The sequence below is a fragment of the Callithrix jacchus genome, chromosome 11, assembly GCF_049354715.1.
Source record: "Callithrix jacchus isolate 240 chromosome 11, calJac240_pri, whole genome shotgun sequence".
Taxonomy (NCBI): Eukaryota; Metazoa; Chordata; class Mammalia; order Primates; family Cebidae; genus Callithrix; species Callithrix jacchus.
In genome coordinates, this window is record NC_133512.1 from 2119151 (window position 1) to 2145512 (window position 26362).

General features: G+C 36.7%; 2 protein-coding genes across 45 annotated transcripts in view; both read left to right on the forward strand.

Annotated features, from left to right (window-relative positions):
* BBS9 (Bardet-Biedl syndrome 9) overlaps nt 1–26362 on the forward strand; it is a 749186-nt gene that overhangs the window by 95711 nt on the left and 627113 nt on the right. Inside the window, exon 3 of one of the 44 annotated variants that reach the window (XM_078342189.1) lies at nt 10953–11057. The exons of the other annotated variants lie outside the window; for them this stretch is intronic. The gene's annotated coding sequence lies outside the window, so the exon portion shown is untranslated. The remainder of the gene's footprint in view (nt 1–10952; nt 11058–26362) is intronic. 44 annotated transcript variants of the gene reach the window in all.
* On the forward strand, nt 3200–4734 carry LOC100413454 (heterogeneous nuclear ribonucleoprotein A1). Its single transcript, XM_035253147.3, has one exon. The coding sequence runs from the start codon at nt 3261–3263 to the stop codon at nt 4377–4379; it is 1119 nt and encodes a 372-aa protein (XP_035109038.2). The 5' UTR covers nt 3200–3260; the 3' UTR covers nt 4380–4734.

The window sequence follows — 26362 nt, forward strand, 5'->3', positions numbered from 1 at the left end:
CACTGGGAGATGGGCGAATATTCAGAAGTAGCGACAGAGGCCATTTAGTTAGTTAGGATTTACCATGGGCTTCCTTTGTGAAACTCTTTGCTAGGTGAATTACAAGATAAATACATGCTAATGTGCTAGCCCAAAGGAAGGAAAGAAACCAATGTAAGAAACCAACATTAGTTAAATGTCAGTTTCTATCACGCATTGTATTTGTGATTGGCACGTCTTGTGTAATCAACTGTTATCAGTTGAAGGTTTCACTCATTTCGTGTTTACTGTGTGCCAGACATTTTGCTTAGAGTCTTATAATTGCAGTTTATTTTACAGATGAGGAAACTATTCACATTCCTATTGCCTCACAGTTGGGAACAACTCTTCATGGGAAATGATGAGAAGGGTTTGAAGGCTAAATATCATAGCATAGTTAAAAAAAAGTGGGGACATATTTCCACGTTGAGGGATGGTGAGAGCAGATGCCACGAATTCTTTTTAACTGTGACCCCTTGTTGCCAAATGTGAGAAGCTCTCTGAGATTGGGATGTTGAGGCTATTTCCAGTTGACCTGCACTGGGATTTGCTTTCATGTTTGTTGTGTCCTATTCTGGTCAGAATGTCTTCACCATTGTGGTGACTGATACATATATATGTGTATATATATATATATATGTATATATATATGTGTGTGTGTGTATATATGTATATATATGTGTGTGTGTGTATATATGTATATATATGTGTGTGTGTATATATATACGTGTATATACATATGTATATACATATATACGTGTGTATATATACACACACACAGACACACAGACACACACACACAGACACACACAGGCACACACACACAGACACACACAGGCACACACACAGGCACACGCACAGACACACGCACAGACACAGACACACACACACACAGACACACACACACACACACACACACACACAACTACTTTGCACCTAATATGTCCATAAACATGAAGGCTAGATTTAAGCAGTTTTGAGCATTCTTATGTTTATGAAAGGTGACAATAATTCATTTTCTGACATACATGCTGTCATTTTATTAGTAAAGAAATGAGTTCTATGTGATACATTCCTTTATACATACATTGTTTGCCTATTGTATATTATTCAATTCATGTGTTTACTTATTTACGTTTATTCTTATACAGACTAGTACCAAACAAATCCTGGTACCCTTTTAAATTCTCATATTTACATGGAGTAATAATAACAAAAATGAAACACTCCCAGCCCAGTTTTTAAATAGAAGTTGAAAATTTCACTTGGCTAAGGATAAGGAGAAAGAAATCATGTTTTATGGCTTTAATTTATACTAAGAAAGTTGTTTTACAACTACAAAATTAAAGCCATGTACCTTCTCCAAAGCGTGAGAGAAAAATCTAAAGCATTTCTCAGAAGTTAGCAGTGCTTTTTTGCACACGCACTTTCTCCGGCCCAGACTGCCTTTACCAACGGCAGCCAAAGCCTGTTCTGAGGCCCAGCTCTGCTGGGGCCACTTTCTCCGTGAAGCCCTGCTGTGTTGATTGTTTACACCTTCCCTTTCATTATTGCATTTGTTTACCTTTAATTACTGATTTATTTTAGTCTTTCTTGACTTCAGTATTTTTCTTGAGATCAGAGATATCTTTTATTCCTGTTTTTAATCTCCAGTACCCAGTCCAGTTCCAGATACACAGCTTTGCTTTCATGTTTGCTGTGTCCTATTTGGGAATGAGTGAATGTACTAATTATATTTTGATTTTCAAAAAGTGTGTATGAGACTGAAATCACCAAATAACTCCATGCAAAAAGTATTTAAAGATAGTTCAATTCAGAATTAAAATATCTCTCTTCGGTTATTTTATTCTAACAAGGAAAAAAGTTTGGGGATGCTACTTTCTACTATAGGAAGTTATGTCCTTGATTAGAACAATTTCCTTACTTTTAAGTTACTCACTTCGTTGCTAGGCAGAAATTATAGAGTATTGTAATTCTGAAATAAATCTAAAGTACTTCAGGCAATTCATGTAACTGAAGATAAAGGCTTTTTATTGTTCATATACTAGAGTGAAGTTTTAATTGCTTGTAAACTCTTTAAACAATTTTAACAACCCTACAAGCCCTGCCAGAGTTGCTGTTCTTCACTGAGGTGTGTTGCAAGTTTGAATTTGGAAGTGTATTTGTGTCTAAACTTTTGAAAAATATTTCATATCATATATGAATTTCATATATTCATGATTTCATTTCATATATATGATATGAAATGCTTAAAATATCATATATATAATATGAAATACTTAAAACTCATATATATATATGCATATATGCTATGAAATACTTTTGGTTAAAGACCAAATACAGTATAAGAATTTTAGTACTAAAAGGAAAATACGGTTACATAAACACCCAGTGAAATGAGGGGGTCTTTGTAATTTGAAGGAAGCCAATGTATGATTAGCAATAGCAGATACAATGATGTGTTTGAATTTTTTCTGGCTTCTTGTTTATTAGCATGAATTCTATTGAACAGTGACACGTAAATTTCATACAGTGTGTGTGTGTCTGCTTAAGAAGTCAACGTCTCACGCGTGTGGCTTGATAGAAATGGTCGATATTAAAGGTTATGCCTTTGAAACTTTTTCACCTCTTATAACTGAGATATCAAATTGATTTTTTGATTGGTTTAAGAGAAAAATTTAAGGAATAGTCTTCAAGCTAGCAGAATGCATGGAATTGGGTAACATTTTGTTTATCCTATGAGCAAAAGGGTAAGGGTCATTGGCCCTGATTTCCTGTGGTTTGCAACAGGGAATTCTAATAACAGAAAATGAAGGAAAGAGATGCTTCATCACCATTTCTACCGTTACTGCCTTAATTCCAGTCTTCTCTGTTTCTCAGATGCATTGCTGAAGGAGCATTCCTACTGGTCCGTATACGCTTATCTTGCTCCAAGTCTCCTCCGGTTTTTTCTCCCTCCATTCTCCATTTTGCTGCTCTAGAGTAATGTTTTCAAACCACAAATCTGATCTTGTCTTTGTCCTGCTTGAAATTTTTTGTGGCGCCAAGTGTGGTGGCTCTCGCCTGTAATTCCAGTACTTTAGGAGGCCAAGGTGGGTGGATCACTTTAGGCCAGGAGTTGGAGATCAGCCTGCCCAATTTGGTGAAACCTCTGTCTCTACTTAAAAAAAAAAATTAGCGTCCTTTCTGCCCGTGGACGCCGCCGAAGCAGCATCATTAAAGTCTCTCTTCTCCCCGCGATCATGTCTAAATCAGAGTCTCCTAAAGAGCCGGAACAGCTGAGGAAGCTCTTCATTGGAGGGTTGAGCTTTGAAACAACCGATGAGAGCCTCAGGAGCCATTTTGAGCAATGGGGAACGCTCACAGACTGTGTGGTCATGAGAGATGCAAACACCAAGCGCTCCAGGGGCTTTGGGTTCGTCACGTATGCAACTGTGGAGGAGGTGGATGCAGCCATGAATGCAAGGCCACACAAAGTGGATGGAAGAGTTGTGGAACCAAAGAGAGCTGTCTCAAGAGAAGATTCTCAAAGACCAGGTGCCCACTTAACTGTGAAAAAAATATTCGTTGGTGTCATTAAAGAAGACACTGAAGAACATCACCTAAGAGATTATTTTGAACAGTATGGAAAAATTGAAGTGATTGAAATCATGACGGACAGAGGCAGTGGCAAGAAAAGGGGCTTTGCCTTTGTAACCTTTGACGACCATGACTCCGTGGATAAGATTGTCATTCAGAAATACCATGCTGTGAATGGCCACAACTGTGAAGTTAGGAAAGCTCTGTCAAAGCAAGAGATGGCTAGTGCTTCATCCAGCCAAAGAGGTCGAAGTGGTTCTGGAAACTTTGGTGGTGGTCGTGGAGGTGGTTTCGGTGGGAATGACAACTTTGGTCGTGGAGGAAATTTCAGTGGTTGTGGTGGCTTTGGTGGCAGCCGTGGTGGTGGTGGTTATGGTGGCAGTGGGGATGGCTATAATGGATTTGGTAATGATGGTGGTTATGGAGGAGGCGGCCCTGGTTACTCTGGAGGAAGCAGAGGCTATGGAAGTGGTGGACAGGGTTATGGAAACCAGGGCAGTGGCTATGGCGGGAGTGGAAGCTATGACAGCTATAACAATGGAGGCGGAGGCAGCTTTGGCGGTGGTAGTGGAGGCAATTTTGGAGGTGGTGGAAGCTACAATGATTTTGGCAGTTACAACAATCAGTCTTCAAATTTTGGACCCATGAAGGGAGGAAACTTTGGAGGCAGAAGCTCTGGCCCCTATGGTGGTGGCGGCCAATACTTTGCCAAACCACGAAACCAAGGTGGCTATGGCGGTTCCAGTAGCAGCAGTAGCTATGGCAGTGGCAGAAGATTTTAATTAGGAAACAAAGCTTAGCAGGAGAGGAGAGCCAGAGAAGTGACAGGGAAGCTACAGGTTACAACAGATTTGTGAACTCAGCCAAGCACAGTGGTGGCAGGCCCTAGCTGCTACAAAGAAGACATGATTTAGACAAATACTCATGTGTATGGGCAAAAAACTCGAGGACTGTATTTGTGACTAATTGTATAACAGGTTATTTTAGTTTCTGTTCTGTGGAAAGTGTAAAGCATTCCAACAAAGGGTTTTAATGTAGATTTTTTCTTTTTCTTTTTTTTTTTTGCACCCATGCTGTTGATTGCTAAATGTAATAGTCTGATCGTGACGCTGAATAAATGTCTTTAAAAAAAAAAAATTAGCAGGGCATGGTGGTGCAAGCTTGTGGACCTAGCTACTGGGGAGGCTGAGGTGGGAAAATCCCTTGAGTCTATGAGGCAGAGGTTGCAGTAAGCTGAGGTCATCCCACTGCACTCCAGTCTCGCTCTATCTCAAAAAAAAAGAAGAAATTCAAAATACCTTGTTGATCCCGTAACTTGTTAAGAAGAATAACAGGATTTATATAAGGTTCTGTCCCTGCTAAGCCCCCTGATCTGTTCTTGCTTGAGATTCCGACTTAGCACAATGCTAAATTAGAAATTTAATTTTTTAATTTTATATTTTTATGACAGTCAATATTTCTACCCCAAATTAATTTTTAATTGACAACTTTTATATATTTATGATGTACCACATGATGTATTGATATATGTATACATTGTGGTATGATTAATTCAAGCTATTAAATAACATATTTATCATCTTACATCCTTATCACTTTTTGGGATGAGTGCATTTAAAATAGACTCTCTTTGCAGTTTTCACGTATATGGTACACTGTTATTAACTGTTGCCACCGTGCTGTGCAGTAGACCTTTAGAACTTACTCCTCCTAACTAGAACCTGAAAACAATACGTGTTGTCTAACAACAATTTTCTTAAACTTCTGCCTATACACAACACACTTTTCTTCAGTTTTTCATTTAGCCAACTCCTGCTCCTTCAGGATTGAATTCATGCTTCACTTTCTGGGGGAGAGGGCCTTGAAACCAGTTACACCTACCTTCCTCTCACCCCCAAGACTTAGGAATGTCTTCTGTGTGAAACCATAATGCTCTGTTTGTGCTCCTAAGCATTCATACTGTCTTGTCCTTCTAAAATTTATGTTTTTCTTTTCACTAGATTATGAATTACTTGAAATCAAAGAAGACTTTTTTTATTTCTTCATCTGTGCGTGATAGAACTTCTGTTTGTTGAATGAGTAGAATCCTAAAAGCTCAAGGGGTTATTTAATGTTTATTTTATTTGGGTTCATTTTACAGATAACTTCTGGTCCAAGGCGATTGCCACTTTGCAGTAACAATTGCCAATTTGACTTTCTAATTTCTTGCTTTATAGTTGGGAAATGTTTGGTCTTATCTGTTAATGTAGATTTAAAGTTGACTGTGCACATTTAAAATTACATTTTCCCCCTGCTTCCATGGTATTTCCTTAAGTGGGTCTCACTGTGTTTGGATGTGGTAAATATAATATTTACTTTTTGAGTAGGAATTTTGTGATTAGTCAGATTTGTATTTTTAAAATTCTGATATGAAATATTTATCATCATACTACTAATAGTTACATTCATTTAATGCATGACTGTTAAATTATTTGTGTATACTATCTTATTTAATTGCCAAAGCAATGTTGTCAAGGCAGTATAATTAGTCTTATTTTGCAGATAAGGAAAATAATGCTTATGAAAATTAAATTACTTACTTGGGTTTACACAGTTACTAAGTACAGAGCTGAGATTTGGACCTGCTGGATCTGACCCTGTAGCCTGATTTCTTAACTATTCTATTATCTCTCTTTTGTGTTTATGACAGTAATTGCAAATAATAATTTGAAAGCAGCAAGTTCATTTCAGGTTTTTAAAAGCATTCTTACAGCAAACATTTCAGTTAGGCTTGACTTGAGAGTACAGTGACAAAATAATGTGTTGGTAACACCAAGTTTTTCTGGCTTAAAAAATATGTTAATAGGTTAACAATAGATTCTCCCTCTTTTTTCCTTCTCTCCATCTTTCCCTCACCTCCCGACCAATCTTCTCTGTAACTTCTTTGTTGAATAGGTTAGACTGTTTGTCCTGTTAACGTCCCACAGTCTGAATTTGCTAATTGCACCCCCCACCCCCCAGTGTCTTGTAAGTGTGTTCTTCTGTCCATAACTGCTAATTTGTAGTTAGATGTAGAGGACTGAGCAGATTCAGGTCTGACTTTTTGGCAGTACAATTTTACAGCTAGTGTTTCATGCTTCTATGAGGAGGCACATGATGCTTGGTTGTCTCTTTTTGAGATGTCAGTAGCCATTGATGATCTAGGCAGTGCTAGAGAACTACTGTTGTATTAGAGATTAAAATGGTTATATGTGATTTTTATTATGTATGAGCTGAAATACATTTAAAGGAAGAAATCTCCCTTATCAGCTTTTAGGTTACCCAGAGATATATTCATAGGAGAAAGGCAGAATTAATGCTTTCTTCTTTCCCCTTTTTCAAAATTCAGGTTTGGTTCTTTAGTGTCCTTTGAAGATAACAAATTAGTGGTTGTTGTTTTCATATTATAACGAACTAATAAATTTAAATGTGTGATGCACTTCCATTTATTGATATTGTTATTATTTGTTTATATTTATTTTTTGAGGCAAAGTCACACTCTTTTGCCCAGGTTGGAATACAGTGGCATAATCACAGCGCCTTGTGGCCTTGACCTTCTGGGCTCAAATGATCCTCCTGCCTCAGCCTCCCAAGTAGTTAGGACCACGGGTGCCTGTCACCATGCCTGGCTAATTTTTAAAAATGGGGTCTTGCTAAGTTGCCCAGGCTGGTCTTGAACTCCTGGCTCAAATAGTCCTTCCACCTTGGCCTCCCAAAGTTCTGGGATTACAGACATGTGCCACTGCACTCATCCGAAGTTATTATTTTTGTTAATGTCAATATTGTCCAATCTTTAGCCAAGGGAGCTTTTCCCAGTTGGTTTGTGAATCCTTTTGACATAGCTTCAGTAGCCTTTGTTAGCTTCCTTGCTTTGTATTATGAGACCTTCCTCCCTCATCTTTTGTATTTCCTCTTCCAGAACTGGAATGAGGCATTTCTTTAAGGAGCTTGGTGCTTTTATTTTTTTTCGTGAGAAATGACATTTGAACATCACGACGTGGGTGCTGGTGATGTTCACTAATCCTGGTTGGTTATTGCTTTTGCACTGTTTTGGTCGGTTAGGAAATAGATGTACTTAGTATTTAAAGGGAAACTGTATTTTGATTTCATATTGGTACCCCAGTTGTGTTGTAGAACTATAGACGTTTTTACCTATCCGCATGGATTTTGCACATCGATATGTACACACGTGGGTGCACATGCACACATTCATATATATATTTGCCGGAAGATGTTTTCAGATAAGCGCCTTGGGTGGTTTTCTTTTCCAGCATAGCCAAAGGTACAGGACACTCCCTTTAGGGATAATGGCTTGGTGGCAGTGATTCTCAGTCTTCAGGGAAAAAAGAGATGGAGAGGGAACCTATGGATTCTCACTGGTGAGTGAATTTCAGTGCAATTTGAAAAAGTGATCTTTACTCTTGCCCCTTCATAATTTGTTTGTTTTATTTATCTATTTTTTTGGAGACAGAGTCTCACTCTGTCACCAGGCTGGAGGGCAGTGATGCAATCTTGGCTCACTGCAACCTCCACCTTCCGGGTTCAAGTGATTCTCCTGCCTCAGCCTCCCGAGTAGCTGGGATTACAAGTGTACGCCACCATGCCCAGCTAATTTTTGTATTTTTAGTAGAGACGGGGTTTCACCATGTTGGCCAGGATGGTCTTGGTCTCTTGACCTCGTGATCCACCTGCCTTGGCCTCCCAAAGTGCTGGGATTACAGGCATGAGCCACCGTGCCTGGCCCTGCCCCTTGATAATTTGTGACCCAGAAGAGGAAAATTTCTCCTATACTCTTCTATAGTGGAGATTTTTTTTTTTTCTGGGAGAATTTTGTCTGTTAATATTGAAGATGATTTTTGGTGCCTTTTTGGTTATTATATGATAATCAGCTTTAGAGTTTAAACAAATACACCTGTCTACTTTCATTACACATTCTTATGATTTTATATCTTATAGGTCTTTTATCGATAAGTGTTAGATAAGCACTGCTGGATTATAGAAAACTCTTCTTGTGCTTTCAATATTATGCAGAACAAAGAAAAGAATATAAGAGCCATTTGAAATATGGCTAGAATGAATACTCAAATAATTAAAAAATTATGATCCAGCAATTCCTCTCTGTGTGTCTACCCAAAAGAGGTAAAAGCAGGGATTAGGAAAGACATTTGTACATCCTTGTTCATAGCAGTGTTATTCACAATAGCCAAAAGGTGGAAGCAACCCAAGTGTTCAGTAGATGAGTAGTTAAGCAAACATGGTATATACGTACACTGGAATATTATTTGACCATAAAAAAGAATGGAGTACTGATATGTGCCACAACATGGATGAACCTTGGAGATATTAAGTGAAATAAGTCAGTCACAAAAAAGAGAAATATTGTATTATTATTTTTGCATGAGGTTCTTAGAGTAGAGTAGTCAGCTTTATAGAGACCCAAAGTTCAAAGGTGGTTTCCAGGGGCTTGGGAGAGGGGAATGGGGAGTGGTGTTTGATAGATACAACGTTTTACTTAGGAAAGATGAAAAAATTATGGCGATGGATGGTGGCAATGATTGCACAATGTACTTATGAATGAACCTAATATCACAGACCTGTACATTCTAAAATGGTTAAAATGGTATATTTTATCACAATTAAAAAAAAAACACATAACACCAAAAATGAGTGAATGAGTAAATTTCAAGAAAATGGTGTCAAGAATAATAATATAGTATGCAATTTGTTTAGAGACATTAAAGCCATCAGTCTTTTTTTTTTTGAGACAGTTTCACTCTGTTGTCCAGGCTGAAGTTCGGTGGTGCGATCTTGGCTCACTACAACCTCTGCTTCCCAGGTTCAAGTGATTCTCGTGCCTCAGTCTCCTGAGTAGCTAGAATTATAGGCATATGCCACCATGCCTGGCTAGTTTTTGTATTTTTAGTAGAGATGGGGTTTTGCCATGTTGGCCAGGCTGGTCTTGAACTCCTGACCTCAAGTTATCCACCTTCCTTGGCTCTCAAGTGCTAAGATTACAGGTGTGAGCCTCTGTGCCCAGCCTAATCTTTTTTTACAAATTAAAAAAATTTTTAATAGTTTTTGGAGAACAGGTGGTTTTTGGTTACATAGGTAAGTTTTTTTAGTGGTGGTTTCTGGGATTTTTGTGCACCTGTCAGCGGAGCAGTATACATTGTACTCAACATGTGGTCTTTTATCCCTCATCCCACTCCCAATCTTCCCCACCCCCAAAGTCTCTTATATCATTTTTATGCTTTTGCATCTTCATAGCTAAGTTCCCACATATGAGTGAGAACATACAATATTTGGTTTTCTATTTCTAAGTTACTTCACTTAGAATAATGTCCTCCAGTTCCATCCAAGTTGGTGCAAAGGACATTATTTTTTCCTTTTTTATGGCTGAATAGTATTCCATGGTGTATATATATCACATTTTAAAAATCCACTTTTTGGTTGATGGGCACTTAGGTTGATTCTGTATCTTTGCAACGGTGTTGCTATAAACCTGTGTGTGCAGGCTGGGCTCAGTGGCTCGTAGCTGTAATCCCAGCACTTTGGGAGGCCAAGGTGGGCAGATTGCAAGGTCAGGAGTTTGAGACCAGCCTGACCAACATGGTTAAATCTTGTCTCTACCAAAAATACAAAAATTAGTTGGGCGTGGTGGTATGCACCTGTAATCCCAGCTACTCGGGAGGCTGAGGCAGGAGAATTGCTTGAACCTGGGAGGCGGGGATTGCAGTGAGCAGAGATCATGCCACTGTACTCCAGCCTGGGAGACAGAGCAAGACTTTGTCTCAAAAAAAATAAAAACAACAACAACAACAAAAAAACCAAACCTGTGTGTGCATGCATCTCTTTCATATAATAACTTCTTTTCTTTTGGGTAGATACCCTGTAGTGGGATTACTGTTTTGAATGGTAGTTCCACTTTTAGTTCTTTAAGGAATCTCTATACTGTTTTCCATAGTATTGTAGTGATTTACATTATCAACAGCAGTGTAAACGTGTTCCTTTTTCACCACATCCACACCAATGTCTATTTTTTTGGCTTTTTAATTATGATCATTCTTGTGAGAAGTAAGGTGGATATCTCATTGTGGTTTAATTTGCATTTCCCTGATAATTCGTGACGTTAAGCATTTTTTCATGTTTCTTAACTGTTTATATTGCCTCTTTTGAGAATTGTCTGTTCATGTCCTTTTCCCATAAAGCTTTCAATCTTTACTTAATTGAAGCAATTAAAAGTAAAATAAATATGAATTTGAAATAAAAATCCTTAACAGCTAGATTAGATTTTCTTTTATTTAAATTCAGAAACCTTTTCATTTTCTTTCTTTCAGAAGATATAGTCACAAAAGGAAGAGGGAGAACTTTCTCTATACAGTTGACCATTGAACAGTGTGGGGATTAGGGATGCTAACCCCTCTGTTAAGTCAAGTATCCAGGTATAACTTTTGACGCCCCCCAAACTTAACTATTGTTAGCCTACTGTCAGCCTTACTGATAACATGAACCGTTGATTAACACATACTTTGTATGTTATATGTATTTTATATGGTATTCTTACAATAAAGTCGGCTATAGTAAAAAAAAGTTATTAGGAAAATCATAAGGAAGGGAAAATATATTTACAGGTCATGGTCGAAGTGGGTTATTATAAAGGTCTTCATCTTTGTCATCTTCACCTTGAATAGGCTGAGGAGGAGGAAAAAGAGGAGGTGCTCTTTTCAGGTCAGTCCGCTTTTGCTGCCTCAGGGGTGTCAGAGGCAGAAGACAACTCCATGTGTAAGTGGACCCACACAGTTTAAACAGTTGTTCGACGATCAGCTGTATTTTAGATCTCCTGACATGAAGTTATATTTTAATTTGTTTTTGAGAATGTGTGCTGAGAAATGAGAACAGAGAATTAAAATTGAAGATGAAGACTTAGGCTTATTTAACTTTCAAGAGTAAGTTTTATTGTGTATGTTTAAGGTATATAATATGATTTATGAGTTACATGTAGGTGGTAAAAAGATTACTGTAGTGAAACAAATTAACATATTTATCATTTCACTTAGTTACCCATTTTTCTTTCATTTCTGTGGCAAGAGCAGCTAAAATCTACTCATTAAGCATAAATCCCAAATATACTATAATGTTATCTATAGTCTTCATGTTGTACATTAGTTCTGTAGACTTGTTAATTGTACCTATCTGCTACTTTTTATACCCTGACTTCATATCCTTGTATACTTCCTCTATATACTCTGTCTCTGCATTTTCTCCCCCTGTCCCCTGCCCCTGGTAACCACTGTTTTGTTCTATGTATTTGAGTTTTTTTACTTTCTGCATATGAGCGAGAACATGTAATATTTTTTTTTCTGTGTCTGGCTTATTTCCTATTGCATAATGTCCTCCATGTTTATCCATGTTGTGGCAAATCTTGCAAATGGCAAGATTCCATTCTTTCTTAGAATAAAAATTTTTTATAATAATATAATAATAATATTCCATTATACTGTGTACCACAGTTTCTTTATCCATTTGTCCATTGATGCACACTTCTGTTGTTTCCATAATGTACACCATAGATTACTACTCAGTCATAAAAAAGAACTATTGTGAATAATGTTGCAGTAAACATGGAAGTGCAGATGCCTTTGCAAGATGCCGATTCCATTTCGTTTGGGTGTCTGGGTCATGTGATAGTTCTATTCTAAATTTTCTTTAGAAACCTCCATCCTGTTTTCCATAGTGGCTATACCAATTTACATTCCCACCAACAGTATACAAGAGTTCCCCTTTCTCTACACCCTGCCAATGTTTGTTGTTTTTTGACTTTTCGATAATAGCCGTCTAATGGGTGTGAGGAACTATCTCATAGTGGTTTTGATTTGCAATCCTGATGATTAATGATGTTGAGTACTTTTTCATATACCTATTGCCCATTTGTATGTCTTCTTTGGAGAAATTTATGTCGTTTGTCCATTTAAAAATCAGATTGTTTGTTTTGCTGCTATTGAATTGTGTGAGTTCTTTATAAATTTTGGATATTAACTCCTTGTGAGATATATGGTTTGTAAATATTTCTCCCAGCCTGTAGGCTACCATTTCATTGGTTGTTTCCCTTTGCTGTAATCCCGTTTATTTATTTTTGCTTTTGTGGCCTGCCGTTTTGGTGTGATATTAAAAAATCATTGCCAAGGTCAATGTCCAGGAATAAGTGTTGTCTTAGAGAAGTTTTATAGTTCTGGTCGTATATTTAGGACTTTTATCCATTGAATTTTTAAAAAAAGTTTTCAATAACTTTAGAGCTATAAGTGGTTTTTGCTTACATGGATGAATTGTATAGTGAGTAGTGAAGTTTGGAATTTTAGTGTACCGGTTACCCGAAGAGTGCACATTTTATCCAGCAGATCATTTTTCATCCTTCACCTCCCTACTGCTCTGCCTGCTTCTGAGTCTACCATGTCCAGTACACCACTCTGTACACCTTTGTGTACCTGCAGCTTAACTCTCACTTACAAGTGGGAACATGTATGTGGTTTTCTGTTCCTGAGTTACTTCACTTATGATAATGGCTTCCATTTCCATCAAAGTTTCTGCAAAAGACATTATTGTGTTCTTTTTTATGACTGAGTAGTATTCTATGGTATATAGATACCACATTTTCTTTATCCACTGATTAATTGATAGGCACTTAGGTTGATTCTGTATCTTTACAACTGTGAACTGTGCTGCAATAAACATATGCATGCAGGTGTGTTTTTATGTAGTGACTTCTGTTTCTTTGGATAGATACCCAGGATAGTGGGATTGCTGGGTCTTATGGTATATCTGCCTTTAGTTCTCTAAGAAATCTCCATATTGTCTTTCATTTAAGTTGTTTTTCATTTAATTTACATTCCCACCAGCAGTGGACAAATGTTCCCTTTTCACCACATCTGTGTCAATATCTATTCTTTTATCCATTTTGAGTTGATTTTTGTGTATGGTATAAGATGAGCCCAATTTCCTTCTTTAGCATGTGGGAATTCTGTTTTATTATCACCCTTTTTTTGAGATGGAGTCTCACTATGTTGCCCAGGTTAGCCTTGAACTCCTGAGGTCATGCGACCCTCCTTCCTCAGGCTCCTGAGTAGCTAGGACTGCAGGCATGTGCCACTGTGCCTGGCTCCAGCACCAGTTGTTGAAGAGACTGTTCTTTACTTACTCATTGTATCTTCTTGATGCCTTTGCAAAACTTAGTTGGCTGTATTTGTTTGGGTTTATTTCTCAGCTTTTATTCTGTTCCTTTGGCCTATGTGTCTTTTTTTTTTTGCCCAGACCATATTGGTTTGATTGCTATGGCTTTGTAATATAATTTTAAGTCAGAGAGTATGGTGCCTCCAACTTTGTTTTTCATTCTCAGAATTGTTTTAGTTATTTGGGTCTTTTATGGTTTCATATAAACTTTGGAATTTTTTTTTCCTGTTTCTGGGTAAGAGTGTCATTTGGATTTTTTCCCTTTACCTTAAAAATAAAGAAGTAGATAATTTAGATGCTTGGGAAATCTGAATTAGTGTATCCTTCAAAAGAAATAGGCAGCAATGATGTTTTGAATTAGAATTATCTTTGTTTTTACGGTTTGAGTTATAATTGAAACATAAGAGATTATTTCTCTATATCAGGGTTTTACCACCCTTGGCACTATTGACATTTTGGTCTAGATAATTCTTTGTTGTGGAGGCTGTCCTATGTGCCATTATAGGGTATAGAGAAGCATCACTGGCCTCTACCCACTAGATGCCAGTAGTACCCCTCTGCTCACCCAGTGTGACAATCACTGGGGGACAAAATCACCCCCACTGCTCAACATTATAGAATTCATATTAGCAAAAATTAAGAACTGCATTGCAGGTATAACTTATATTCTTCTTTCCATGTTACAACTGTTAGACCCAGATTAGAATTTAATATATGTCTCTTTTGAACAAACCATGAGAAGTCATAAATTCATAGATTAGGTCTTTGGCACTATTACACATTTTATTTTGATAAAGTGGCTACTATAGCAATACCAATCTTTCTGATTTAGATACCGTATTCAGATGTTTTAATTCTTGCTTTAAAATTATTTAATTAAAAAAAATTTAAGGGTAATATATTAATTTTAAGAAAATTTGGAGAAATACAGAAACTTATTAAAAAATTAAAATCACCGTTAATACTAAAGTTTAGATATAAATAGAAATACATGTACTTTTAAGTCAAGTACAGATGAAAAGTGTATTGTGTGATTTTGGTGAACATTTAGAGACTTTGTAGATTAAAATTAAATCCTCCCTTCCTGGATTAAAATGGTAAATTGTGATTTTAAACACTTCCTCATTTTTAAAGAAAATAAAGATGCTAGAACTCACCACTATTTTTACTTCACTTAGATTAGTCTGAATTGTATAAATAATTGTGATAACATGCACAAGGGTATCTGTGAGATAAAAAAGGCTTGTTTATGAGTGAATTATCCCTTTGTGAGATTAATATTAACTTCCTTATATGTGTGTAAAGTAACTTCTTATATAACACATTAAACCTTTCAACTGTTCATGTATAATATATGGCCTAGGTGTATATGTTTATATATGTGTGTGTATATATCTATATGTATGTGTATCTGTTTCTCATTTTATAAACAGTAAAATCTAGGTTTGAACAGAAGCCACAGTCTTTGCTATGTAATTGAAAAAACGTGTGTTTTGGTGTAGGCAAATTTAAGGAAAGTCATAACTCTCAAACAATTCATCTGTTTAGAAAATGGTTTCAGGACTTCGCATGTTAAACCCATAATTCTATTACAATTATTGAGTTTTGTAACAAGAAGCATTTGTGCCTTGAGTTAAACTTTTAGCAGAATTTAACAATTAGAAATTTCTCAGAATGGTGCATACTGTCTATTGAAGGATGGGGGGATTAAGAAATGAGCCGTTTCTGGAAAGCTGAAGCTAATCTTAAAGGTTGAATCTGAATCTTGGCCCTCGTGGTTTGTGTGGCTCCTGGTGATGCTAAAGTGTTAATTTATTTTTTTTTTGTTTTCTCATTTTGTTTTGTTCTTATTTTCTCTTACAATGTACCATTGCAATTTTGACTGATTTCAAGGAGTTAATAAAATGTTACAGGTCACAAAAACTTTTTTATAAATTACAAATAATCTGTCTAGTATCTTTTTACCTAGAGGAGGGAGGCTTTTCATTATTAACTTTTAGCTGAGTTTATTTTTGGAGTCATTAGAGGTTTATTGACAAATGGCTGATTTTATTTCATAGGTGACTTATTAAAGGATATGAACTCTCTGTAAGGAGGAAGGACATTGTATTTCATACATTAGGTTTTCTGCTGTATCAAGCATCTTTTTTCTTATAAAAGTTACTGGTACCGTATAGCTGGCATCCCAAAATATGAAGTCAGTAATCAGCTGCTCAACCATTAAGGAGGAGGAAACAGAACAACTGCCAGTGCTGTATCTTGTTCTTGTGTTAGAGATGTCTTTAATAAAGGCTCTTAACGTTGAAATTTCTATTTCTTTCCAAAAGCTAAGAAAAACAAGCATTTTCTTAACTGCAGGTTATATGATTGGGACTGTGCCAGGTGTCTGCACATGCTTCCATTTACAGTAGTCCCCTCATACACTTCTAGTTTCTGCGGTTTCAGTTACCCGCGGTCAGCTATAGTCCAAAAATGTTAAATTGGAAAATCCAGAAATAAACAATTCATACGTTTTACATTGCTCTTCATTCTGGCAGATATGATGACATCGCTCTGTCCCACCCAGGATGTGAACCGTCAAAAAGATGGTCTCGCATGTCCACCCTGTAGACACTAATCTTCTGTTTGTCACTTGGTAGCCTTCTCAATGATCACATTGACCATGGCGGTTATCACAGTGTTTGTGTTCAAATAACCCTAATTTTACTGAATGATGGCCCCGAAGTGTAAGAGTACTGTGTCTAATTTATGAATTATACTTTATCATATGTATGTATGTATCGGAAAAAACAGTGTATATAGGGTTACTAAGGTTTTAGGCATCCACTGGGAGTCTTGGAATGTATTCTCTCTGGATGGGGGGACTGCTATAATTTTTTTCCCCAGCTATTGAGGTATAGTTGACAATTAAAAATTGTATACTTTTAAGCTTTACGATTTGATGATTCAATATATGCATGCATTATAAAATATTCACCACAGTCAAGCTAATTAACATTTCTGTCACCTCATATGGTTAGCATTTTCTTCCAGCCCTTCCTATTTTGGTGAGAGCATTTAAGATTTACCCTCTTAGCAACTATATTCAATACAATATTGTTAACTATATTCACATTGTTTTACATTAGATCTTCAGAAGCTATTCATCTTGCATAACTGAAATTTTGTCCCCCTTGACATCTATTTATCATCTATCATATATAGATACCTATCTATATATCTGTCTGTCATCTATCTTTTTATCTTTCTCCATCCATCTATTCACATGTACATACATTTATATACATGTACATATATGTATATATGTCTATATATAAACATATGAGTATATACAAACACAATAAACACATCTGAAAATTTTAAGGTTTGAATGGCGTAATGGCAGTCTCAAGGGAATAGAGAAAAAGTTCTTGGGAAATACTGATTTTTTTTCCCAGCATTCATTGTTTCATCATAGAAATTTGTTTGAATGGAAGATAGTAAAAGTAGTGGTCTTAATATAATAATTTTTTCTCCTTTAATTGGCATTGATGATGTATTTTGGTTTTGAAATTAGTGTGTGACAAGGGTATTTTAGCATTTTATTAGAGGAAATGCTTACTGACTTTTAGATGTGAAAATGCAGGTAAGTAAGGGATTCTACTGGTTATCTGAGGCCATGAACCCGAAGAAATAATATGTTTAATGATTTTTAGGAGTGAGAATTTTGCATCTGGTAGCATTGGATAGTTTAAATGGCATCATTTACGTTTACACATGAAAATGTATATTCTTCTAGTCCCCTTCCTCTTTCTTTCTCTATGGCAGGATTCCGATCTGAGGTCTCTTGAAGGACTTGCCTTTTCTTAGCAGAAGGTAGCAATCTTAGCACATTTACTTCTAATTAAAACCAGAATCCAGTGTTTTACTAGGGAATTTATTATTACTTTTAAGCAATGAGAATTTTGAACTTGGGAGTAGAGTTTTTTTCTTATAAACCTTATAGTACATTTGGGCCTCAGAATTAAAAAAAGCTGTTGACTGCCCACTGTGCATTAAAAAGGTTAAAAGTCCTCATGTTAGCAGTTCTGTGGCATTCTTTTTCATTACAATGCTTGTTTTATGGGTTTTATAGAGACGCATTAAACTGTAGCAGCTTCTGTTGGAATAACGTTACATTAAGTTTCAGGCTTCACTGGACACTTATTTGTCCTCGACAAAATCAATTGTACTTGTAAAGGCATCCGCATGACTGAAGATGGAAATATGTATGCACCGGCAGATCCAAAGTTCTGAGGCAGTGGGTACACTTGCCAGAAGTGAAGGGGAAAAGTGGAGGTGATTGCAGACTTTTAATAACCTTTACCTGAAATTCTTTCTGTGTTATGAAACTACTTTAAGAAGTATTTTTCCTTATTACACCACTGCTGATATTGTTTATAAATTAGGGAATACAAGACTGGGCACAGTGGCTCATGCCTGTAATCCCAGGACTTTGGGAGGCCAACTCGGGCAGATCACTGAAGTTGAGAGTTCAAGATGAGCCTGACCAACATGGAGAAACCCTGTCTCTACTAAAAATACTAAATTAGCCGGGCCTGGTGGCACATGCCTGTAATACCAGCTACTTGGGAGGCTGAGGCAGGAGAATTGCTTCAACCTGGGAGGCGGAGGTTGTGGTGAGCTGAGATTGCGCCATTGCACTCCAGCCTCAGCAACAAGAGCAAAACTCCATCTCAAAAAAAAAAAAAAAAGGGCAAGAAATTAGAGAATACAGTTAAATGACTGTAAAAAATTATGACTGTGGATATTGTTAAATTTTATGACTAATTGTGATTGCTAATTCAGAATTTTATTTATTTCTCTACACATACATACTTTAAACAAAATGGGTTATACTGTCCATTATTAGCTTTTCCTTTACAGTGGACTGTGCTTATCTTTCCATGGCAATATATAAAAAATCTATCTTATCATTTAAAAAATATGTGATTTAGTTATAAATAGTTATACAACGCATTATAATATGTGCTGGTAGGATTGTTTTTGTTTTTAATGTATTTTTAGTTGACAAATAATTGTATGTATTAATGGGGTACAATGTAATATTTTCATCTAGGTATACATTGTAGAAAGATTAAATCAAGCTAATTAACATATCCATCACCTCACCAAGTTTTTTTTTAGTATAGTGAGAACATTAAAAATCTGTTCTTTTAGCAGTTTCGAAATACACATTATTATTAACTGTGGTCACTGTGCAGTGCGACAGATCACGAAAACTTATTCCTCCAGTCTGAATGAAGCTTTATACCCTTTACCTCATCATTTTTAATGGCATAGAATTTGTGTTTTACACATGCATATACATCATAGTTAATCAGTCATCTGCTGACGTATATCTAATGCTTTCAATAGTTTTAATTTTTATAAATCATTGAACTTATTTGTAATCCTTTATATATTTATTAAAAATATAAAATGAATACATTTTTATGAAAACAAAACCAGAAATTTCCTTTTCATTTCTTCCTGCCAATGAAATCTCACTCTTCTCCTAGGGTGAATAAAATGGTGAGCCACCTTGCACTTGGATACAACAGTGTTCAGTATGTTTGTTAACGTATTTGGTTTTGCTTTATGCTGTTTTACATAAATGAGATCACGCTGTATATTAGCCTGTAATTTCCTCATTTCAGTTCATGTCCAAACATGTAGACTTTTGTTCCTCTTTGAGCTATGTACGATTCCGTATTTGGATATTTCATTATTAGTCACTGAGATTGCTTCTAAAATTCTAATTGTGGACAGTGTGTTTTTGCATTGGCTCACTCTGCCTTGATATATATCCCTTTACAGTAAATCTCATGGGTGTGTATTCTCTTGATCTGTCTGTGACATATATTTTAGCATTTACATTTAATTTCACTTAGGACTAGTGGTATGTATTGATCTTGTGGTGGAAAATAGAGGCAGTTGGCTAAATATTCTAGAAAGTTTGCAGAGAGGTTGATCAAATAAGCTCAGAGGAAGAGGTTCTTTACTTCAGGATTACCACATTCATCTAGTACCTTCTTTAACATCCATTTAAATTAACCTTCTCACTGAAAGTCCGTTTGACTAATGGAAGACTTTCATTGACTTTTCACTCTATGAAAGTAAATTGATAAAAGTTCAGGAGTTCTCAGCTCTAAGTATACTTCTTGGTAATGGATGCTTATTCAAACTTTTATTCTTGTGACAATCAAGATCAGTATAAGTCTGACTCCTTGATGGCTGAGATGACAAATTTCAGTGGATAGAGACCGGACTCCTCTAGAAATTGTGTCAGTGGCTTTCTGATGAGGTGAAAGCATGCTCTTTCTGTCATCTCTTCTCTCCCTCATCTTCAAGAATAGAGAGCTATTTCATATACGGAGGGCATTGTTTACTCCATGAAATAAGAAAAGCCTTTTCAGGATGGCTGCTTATTATCTAAGTACTTTTGGAAAGAAGGATATAAATTTGCCAATAATTAGGTCACCATTTTTGCTAAAAGTCTTCTAACTCATTTACCTTCTTGCCAAGGTTCAATATACATGTTTGAGCATGTGATTTTAAAAAATGTTTGCCCAAACTTTGATCATCATGTCCCAAGGCAGAGTCAGTCAGTGGGGCCCGAGCTTCAGGAATAGTGGGGAGTGTGATTCCTCAAAGGTCTTACTTTTGTTTTAATTTAAGTAACATGCTCTGTGTAGAAAACTTCATATAAAGTTTGCTTTAAGAAGGGAAAAAAGTTTGGGGGCTTCAGTTTTACCCTCACGCATTTATTTAGTCGTCTAGGCGCCTGTTATGAATATTCTTTTCTCATATGCTAAATTCCCATAGTCATTAATTTGGTTTTAGAGTCTATTTATTTCCCTTGATTTGTCTGTAGTTTATCTATAATGAATGTCATACCATATAAAAATATTAATGTACAGTGTGTTTTGCTATGTAGGAGGACTGATCATTCTTCATTGTTCTCTCTTTCTCTCTCTTTTTTTTTTTTTTGGCGACAGGGTCTTGCTATGTTGCCCAGACTGGAGTGTAGTGGCATGATCAAGGCTTACTGCAGGTTTCACGTCCTGGGCTCAAGTGATCCTCCCACCTTAGCCTCCCAAGTAGCTGGGACCACAGGCAGGCGCCACCATGCCTGGCTAATTTTTTTATTTTGTAGAGATGAGGTCTTGCTGTGTTATCCAGGATGGTCTTGAACTCCTTGGCTCAAGCAGTTCTCCCACCTTGGCCTCCCAAAGTGTTAGGATTACAGGTATGTGCCACTGGGCCCATCCATTGCTCTTCTAAAAAATTTCTTTGTTATTTTTGCTCCTTTTCACTCCCCCCTTAAACTTTAAAAGATAGTTTATTGAATTCCATGAAAAAATTATTTTAGAATATTGTTTGGCATTGCATTAAATCTATAAATTTTTTGATGCATAACTGGCACATTTGTGATACCATTTTTCCCATCCAGGGCCACAGGATAACTTATTATTTATTTAGGTATTCTTCTGTGTCTTTCAGTAAAAATTTTACTTTTTACCTGTGTTAGTGTTTTGCTTGGTTAGATCTTCCCTGTCTCTTTCCTCCCCACCCCACTCCCTCACTTCCTTCTTTTCTTCCCTTTATGTGCCAGCACCGTGGTGGGCATGATGGATACAAAATTGAGGTCTGTGGCTTCTTTAAGTTCGGGTAGGGAGATAAACATTAAAAAGATAATGATTAAGTAGATAGCAATAGCTGTAAAATCACAACTGTTATGAGGGAAAAGATAACATGTTCATAAGGGTCTATCTTAGGGGTATATTCCTTAATTTGACCTTACTTAACTTAGTCTTTCTGAGGAAGTCAAGATCTCAAAGTGGACCTAGAGTCAGTGCATTAGCAACCTAACTGCTTGATGGCTATTGTGAATGAAATCTTTGTTTTATTACTTTAAAACATTTTTTTGGAGGGGAAGGCAGGGAGAAAGCCAGGTAGGCACAGCTGTGTGTTGACAGTTACTTTTCCTACATCCCACTCTACTCTGCCTTCCACTGATAGAAAGTAGTCAACTTTCAGTCTTTTTCTATTTGCTTTTAAGACATTCTTTGTGCTTCTGCAGTTTCTTATCAGGTATCTAAGGGAGGGTTTATTTTTACTTATCCTACTTGGGATTTCTTGGATTTAAAACTGGATCTTAGCATTGATGACTTTCAACAGTTCTGGGTAATTCTCAGCCATCATTTCTTTGAATGTTGCCTTTTCTACATTTTCTCTAGTATGTACTTGTGAAAATCCAGTTAGACATAAGTCAGACCATCTTACCCTATTGTTTATGTCTCTTAACTTCACATGTATTTTCCATTCATCTCTATTATTTTGATGCTTCCTGGATTGTTGCTTAGATTGATTTATGGTTTGCTTTCTAAATCACTGCCATTTAGTATCAAATGTGTATTAAACCTGCTCTTAGACTTTTGTTAACTTTGTTCACTCTTTATTATATTTTTTATTCCTCAAAGTTCTGTTTGTTGCCATTTAGTATCAAATGTGTATTAAACCTGCTCTTAGACTTTTGTTAACTTTGTTCACTCTTTATTATATTTTTTATTCCTCAAAGTTCTGTTTGTTGCCATTTAGTATCAAATGTGTATTAAACCTGCTCTTAGACTTTTGTTAACTTTGTTCACTCTTTATTATATTTTTTATTCCTCAAAGTTCTGTTTGTTTTTTTTAAAAAATCTGCTTGGTCATTGATGTGGTCTCTTAGTCATTGTTAATACCTGCTTTTATTTCTGTCAATAATTTCCACACACGGTCTTTGCAGTTGTCATCCTGCTCTCTATTATTTTTGCTACTTCTTGCTCATGATGCCTTCTGTTGTTTTATGTATTGTGACTTTGACTTTGAGGTCATATTCTTTGGAACATTATGAATGGGAATGATTGGTGCCTTTCTTCAAAGATTTGAGTATTCTTTTGTCAGATGTTTGGTGGTACTTCCAACTCAGTGTCACCTTATACTAAAGTTGCAGATTGAAGTTTCTTGGGTCATCCAGTGGAATGAATTGGGTCTGCAGACCCACATTAGAGTCAGTTTGGGGTTTATGAATTCTTTTTTTTTTTTTTTTGAGACGGAGTTTTGCTCTTGTTACCCAGGCTGGAGTGCAATGGCGCGATCTCGGCTCACTGCAACCTCCGCCTCCTGGGTTCAGGCAATTCTCCTGCCTCAGCCTCCTGAGTAGCTGGGATTACAGGCACACACCACCGTGCCCAGCTAATTTTTTTTTGTATTTTTAGTAGAGACGGGTTTTCACCATGGTGACCAGGATGGTCTCGATCTCTCGACCTCGTGACCCACCCGCCTCAGCCTCCCAAAGTGCTGGGATTACAGGCTTGAGCCACCGTGCCCGGCCATGAATTCTTAAGAGAGACTTTTTTCCTTCATCTGATTCCAAGTTTTGAGATGTGTACTTTATTTTGCTTTCTCCTGGGCTTAACGGGGAATGCTTTCCAAGTTCTCCTTACAGTAGAGGGAGAGCTCTTTGTGGTCTTTGCTTTATACTGGAGGGATGAAGGTAATGTAAGGAATATACTAGATTCCCCACAGAATGTGGTCCACAAGTTTTTTTCTCCTTCATTATATCTCATTTGAGAGCAGGAAAACTGAAGCTTATGGTTGTTTGATTTAGGAAAGTGCCCCAGTGGCTCTTTTTACCTTTATGGGGTTCACACTTTTGCTTAGTTTTTAGTTTTTAAATTTTATTTCCTGTTTTTCTTTTTTTTTTTTTGGCAGCATATTGATGTACTTAAACATACTGCTTTGAACAAACATTTTATACAATAATTTTAGTGTGAGAATCAGGGTATTATCTGCTATTCTCCTCCTCTACTTGTCCTCTGCTTGTTTGATTTTATTTACTTTTGCAAATAATTAAAAAATTCAGCAGCATCAAATTTTTGTCTGCTAAAGTGTAATATTTAACATTTGATAAATTAGGTATTGCTTATAAGCATATGAAGTGCTATTGTCATGGTAGACCATGTTAAATTTGGAATCAGAAGGGGATTTAGAAATTATGTCATTACATACCTACACTGTGCATAACATTAAGTTGGAGAAACAGTATGAAGATTAGAAGACATAGTGTTGAGTCCTGACACTGCTACTTACAGCTGCGTGTCCTTTAACAAATCATTTGGGACGGGAGCGGTGGCTCAAGCCTGTAATCCCAGCACTTTGAAAGGCCGAGGCGGGTGGATCATGAGGTCAAGAGCTCGAGACCATCCTGGTCAAAATGGTGAGACCCCGTCTCTACTAAAATACAAAAATTAGCTGGGCACGGTGGCGCATGCCTGTAATCCCAGCTACTCAGGAGGCTGAGGCAGGAGAATTGCCTGAACCCAGGAGGCGGAGGTTGTGGTGAGCTGAGATGGCGCCATTGCACTCCAGCCTGGGTAACAAGAGCGAAACTCCGTCTCAAAACAAACAAACAAACAAATAAACAAACAAACAAAAAAACAAATCATTTGAGGTTTCTCGAGTCTTAGGTCTCTCCACAGTAAATGAGGACAGTAATTCTTGACCTTCCCAAGTTACAGAATAGTTGGGTATGCTAATAATGTGTGGACCAGAGCTTGTAAATGGCTATTACTGTTAATTGTGAAGTCTTTTGTTTGGTTCTGTTAATTTCATCGGACCTCCGTTAGAAGAGGTCATCAATGCATTCATAGATTGCTTCTGTTGTTCCACATACCCTCTTCAAACCCACCTCAATTTGTTAGCCATCCTCGTTTAATTTCTTCTTCGTACGTCATTGGAGCTCAGTTAATTTTTAGAGCATAGAGCGGAAACCAAGAACTTTGAAAGCTAATTTAGAAAGATTTATTGAAATATACAAGGAACGTTATGTAGTCATACATGTCCTTCACATTCATATCTGATGCAGCTGAATTCCTGTGTTTTAAGACATAAAATAAAGCCAGTCTTTGATAGAGAATAGTAAAAGCCCATACAGTATCCAGTCAATACTGGGAAGATTTTTGATGGGATTGGATTGCCTGCTTGTCAGCAGAGGGAGCCTTTGTATCACTTTTTTAATTCCAGAATTCATATACTATTGAGTTTGTAAAAAGCCAGTATATTTATGGAAAATGCTGGTTTTCTCACCTAGGCCCAAATAGGAACCTTTTTCTTTTCTTCCTGGAAATGAAATACTTTTTGTGTTTGTTTTATGAGTTATTTATAATAGTGTTTCACAAGTGCTGGCATGGAGGGTTCTTTAAAAATGGTTGATGCTGAGGTATAACAGACGTTCTCAATCCTCTGTTAAGGTTTTGGATGGTCTTAAGATAATGGAAGAAGAAGAGCTAATGTAAGTTAAGGCTAAAATATGTTCAGTTAGAGGATTGTACTTAGTACTTCCTACTTATTTGTATTAGTATTAATAGTTTTAAAAGAATATTGGTGATTATAATCTATTTCTTAAAAAATTTCCTGATTGGGGCCAGGCGGGGTGGCTCATGTGTATAATCTCAGCACTTTGGGAAGCCAAGGCGGGCGGATCACCTGAGGTCAGGAGTTTGAGACCAACCTGGCCAGCCAACATGGTGAAACGCTGTCTCTAATAAAAAGTGCAAAAATTAGTCAGAAGTCATGGCACATGGCTGTAGTCCCATCTATTCAGGAGGCTGAGGCAGGAGAATCGCCTGAACCCAGGAGGTAGAGGTTGCAGTGAGCCGAGATTGTGCAATTGCATTCCAGCCTGGATGACAGAGCAAGACCTTATCTCAAAAAAAAAAAAAAAAATCGGATTGGACATTTCACAAGATTGACAACACTATGATGTTCTCCAGTAGTTACAGGTTAATGAAATTCATGAGCCCAGGAATCACTGCTTTACTGAGTACTTTAGCAAATAAAAATGGACATTTCTGAATTGAACCATTTCCAATTTCTTGGCACATTTTTTCCCAGTCTTCCTCTGACATCTTTTCTTTGGTATGTAAAGAGTGAGATTTAATAACTAAATTATCTGATATCCAAGGTATAAATAAGTGTGGGTGCTGGGGGAAGTTGGTTTGATTGTTTTTTAAAGCATACTAAATTTGGGATTAAGATTGGCTTACATTCCTACCATGCTCTATGAGCAGTACTGGGTGGTTAATATACGTCACAGACTGAATGAAATTAAACAAAGTTACCCAAGCCATATATCCCATTGCTCTTTCCCCTGATTTATTGGTACTATATCTACATTTGATGCTTTCTCCATATTTCTTCAATTTGTTGTTTTATGATATACCATCCTGCTCTGGGAACAGGGAACAGTCAGAAGAGTATCCTAATTAGTGCCCCTTTTTGGTACTTTACCTGATGATAATAATCTCTTGTTTTGTATTGAAAAGAAAAAGACTTTGTATCCAGGTTCTAATAATTACTAAAGCTTTAAGTTTACTCTGAGTATGCTTTTGAAGTCAGAGTTTTATGAAATACTAAGGGATCTAAGGATCATTCTGCTCCTTTGGTATCCACTTTGGGT

Coding starts and splice junctions, on each gene's coding strand:
- LOC100413454 (XM_035253147.3), top strand. CDS start 3,261: ATGTCTAAATCAGAGTCTCCTAAAGAGCCGGAACAGCTGAGGAAGCTC.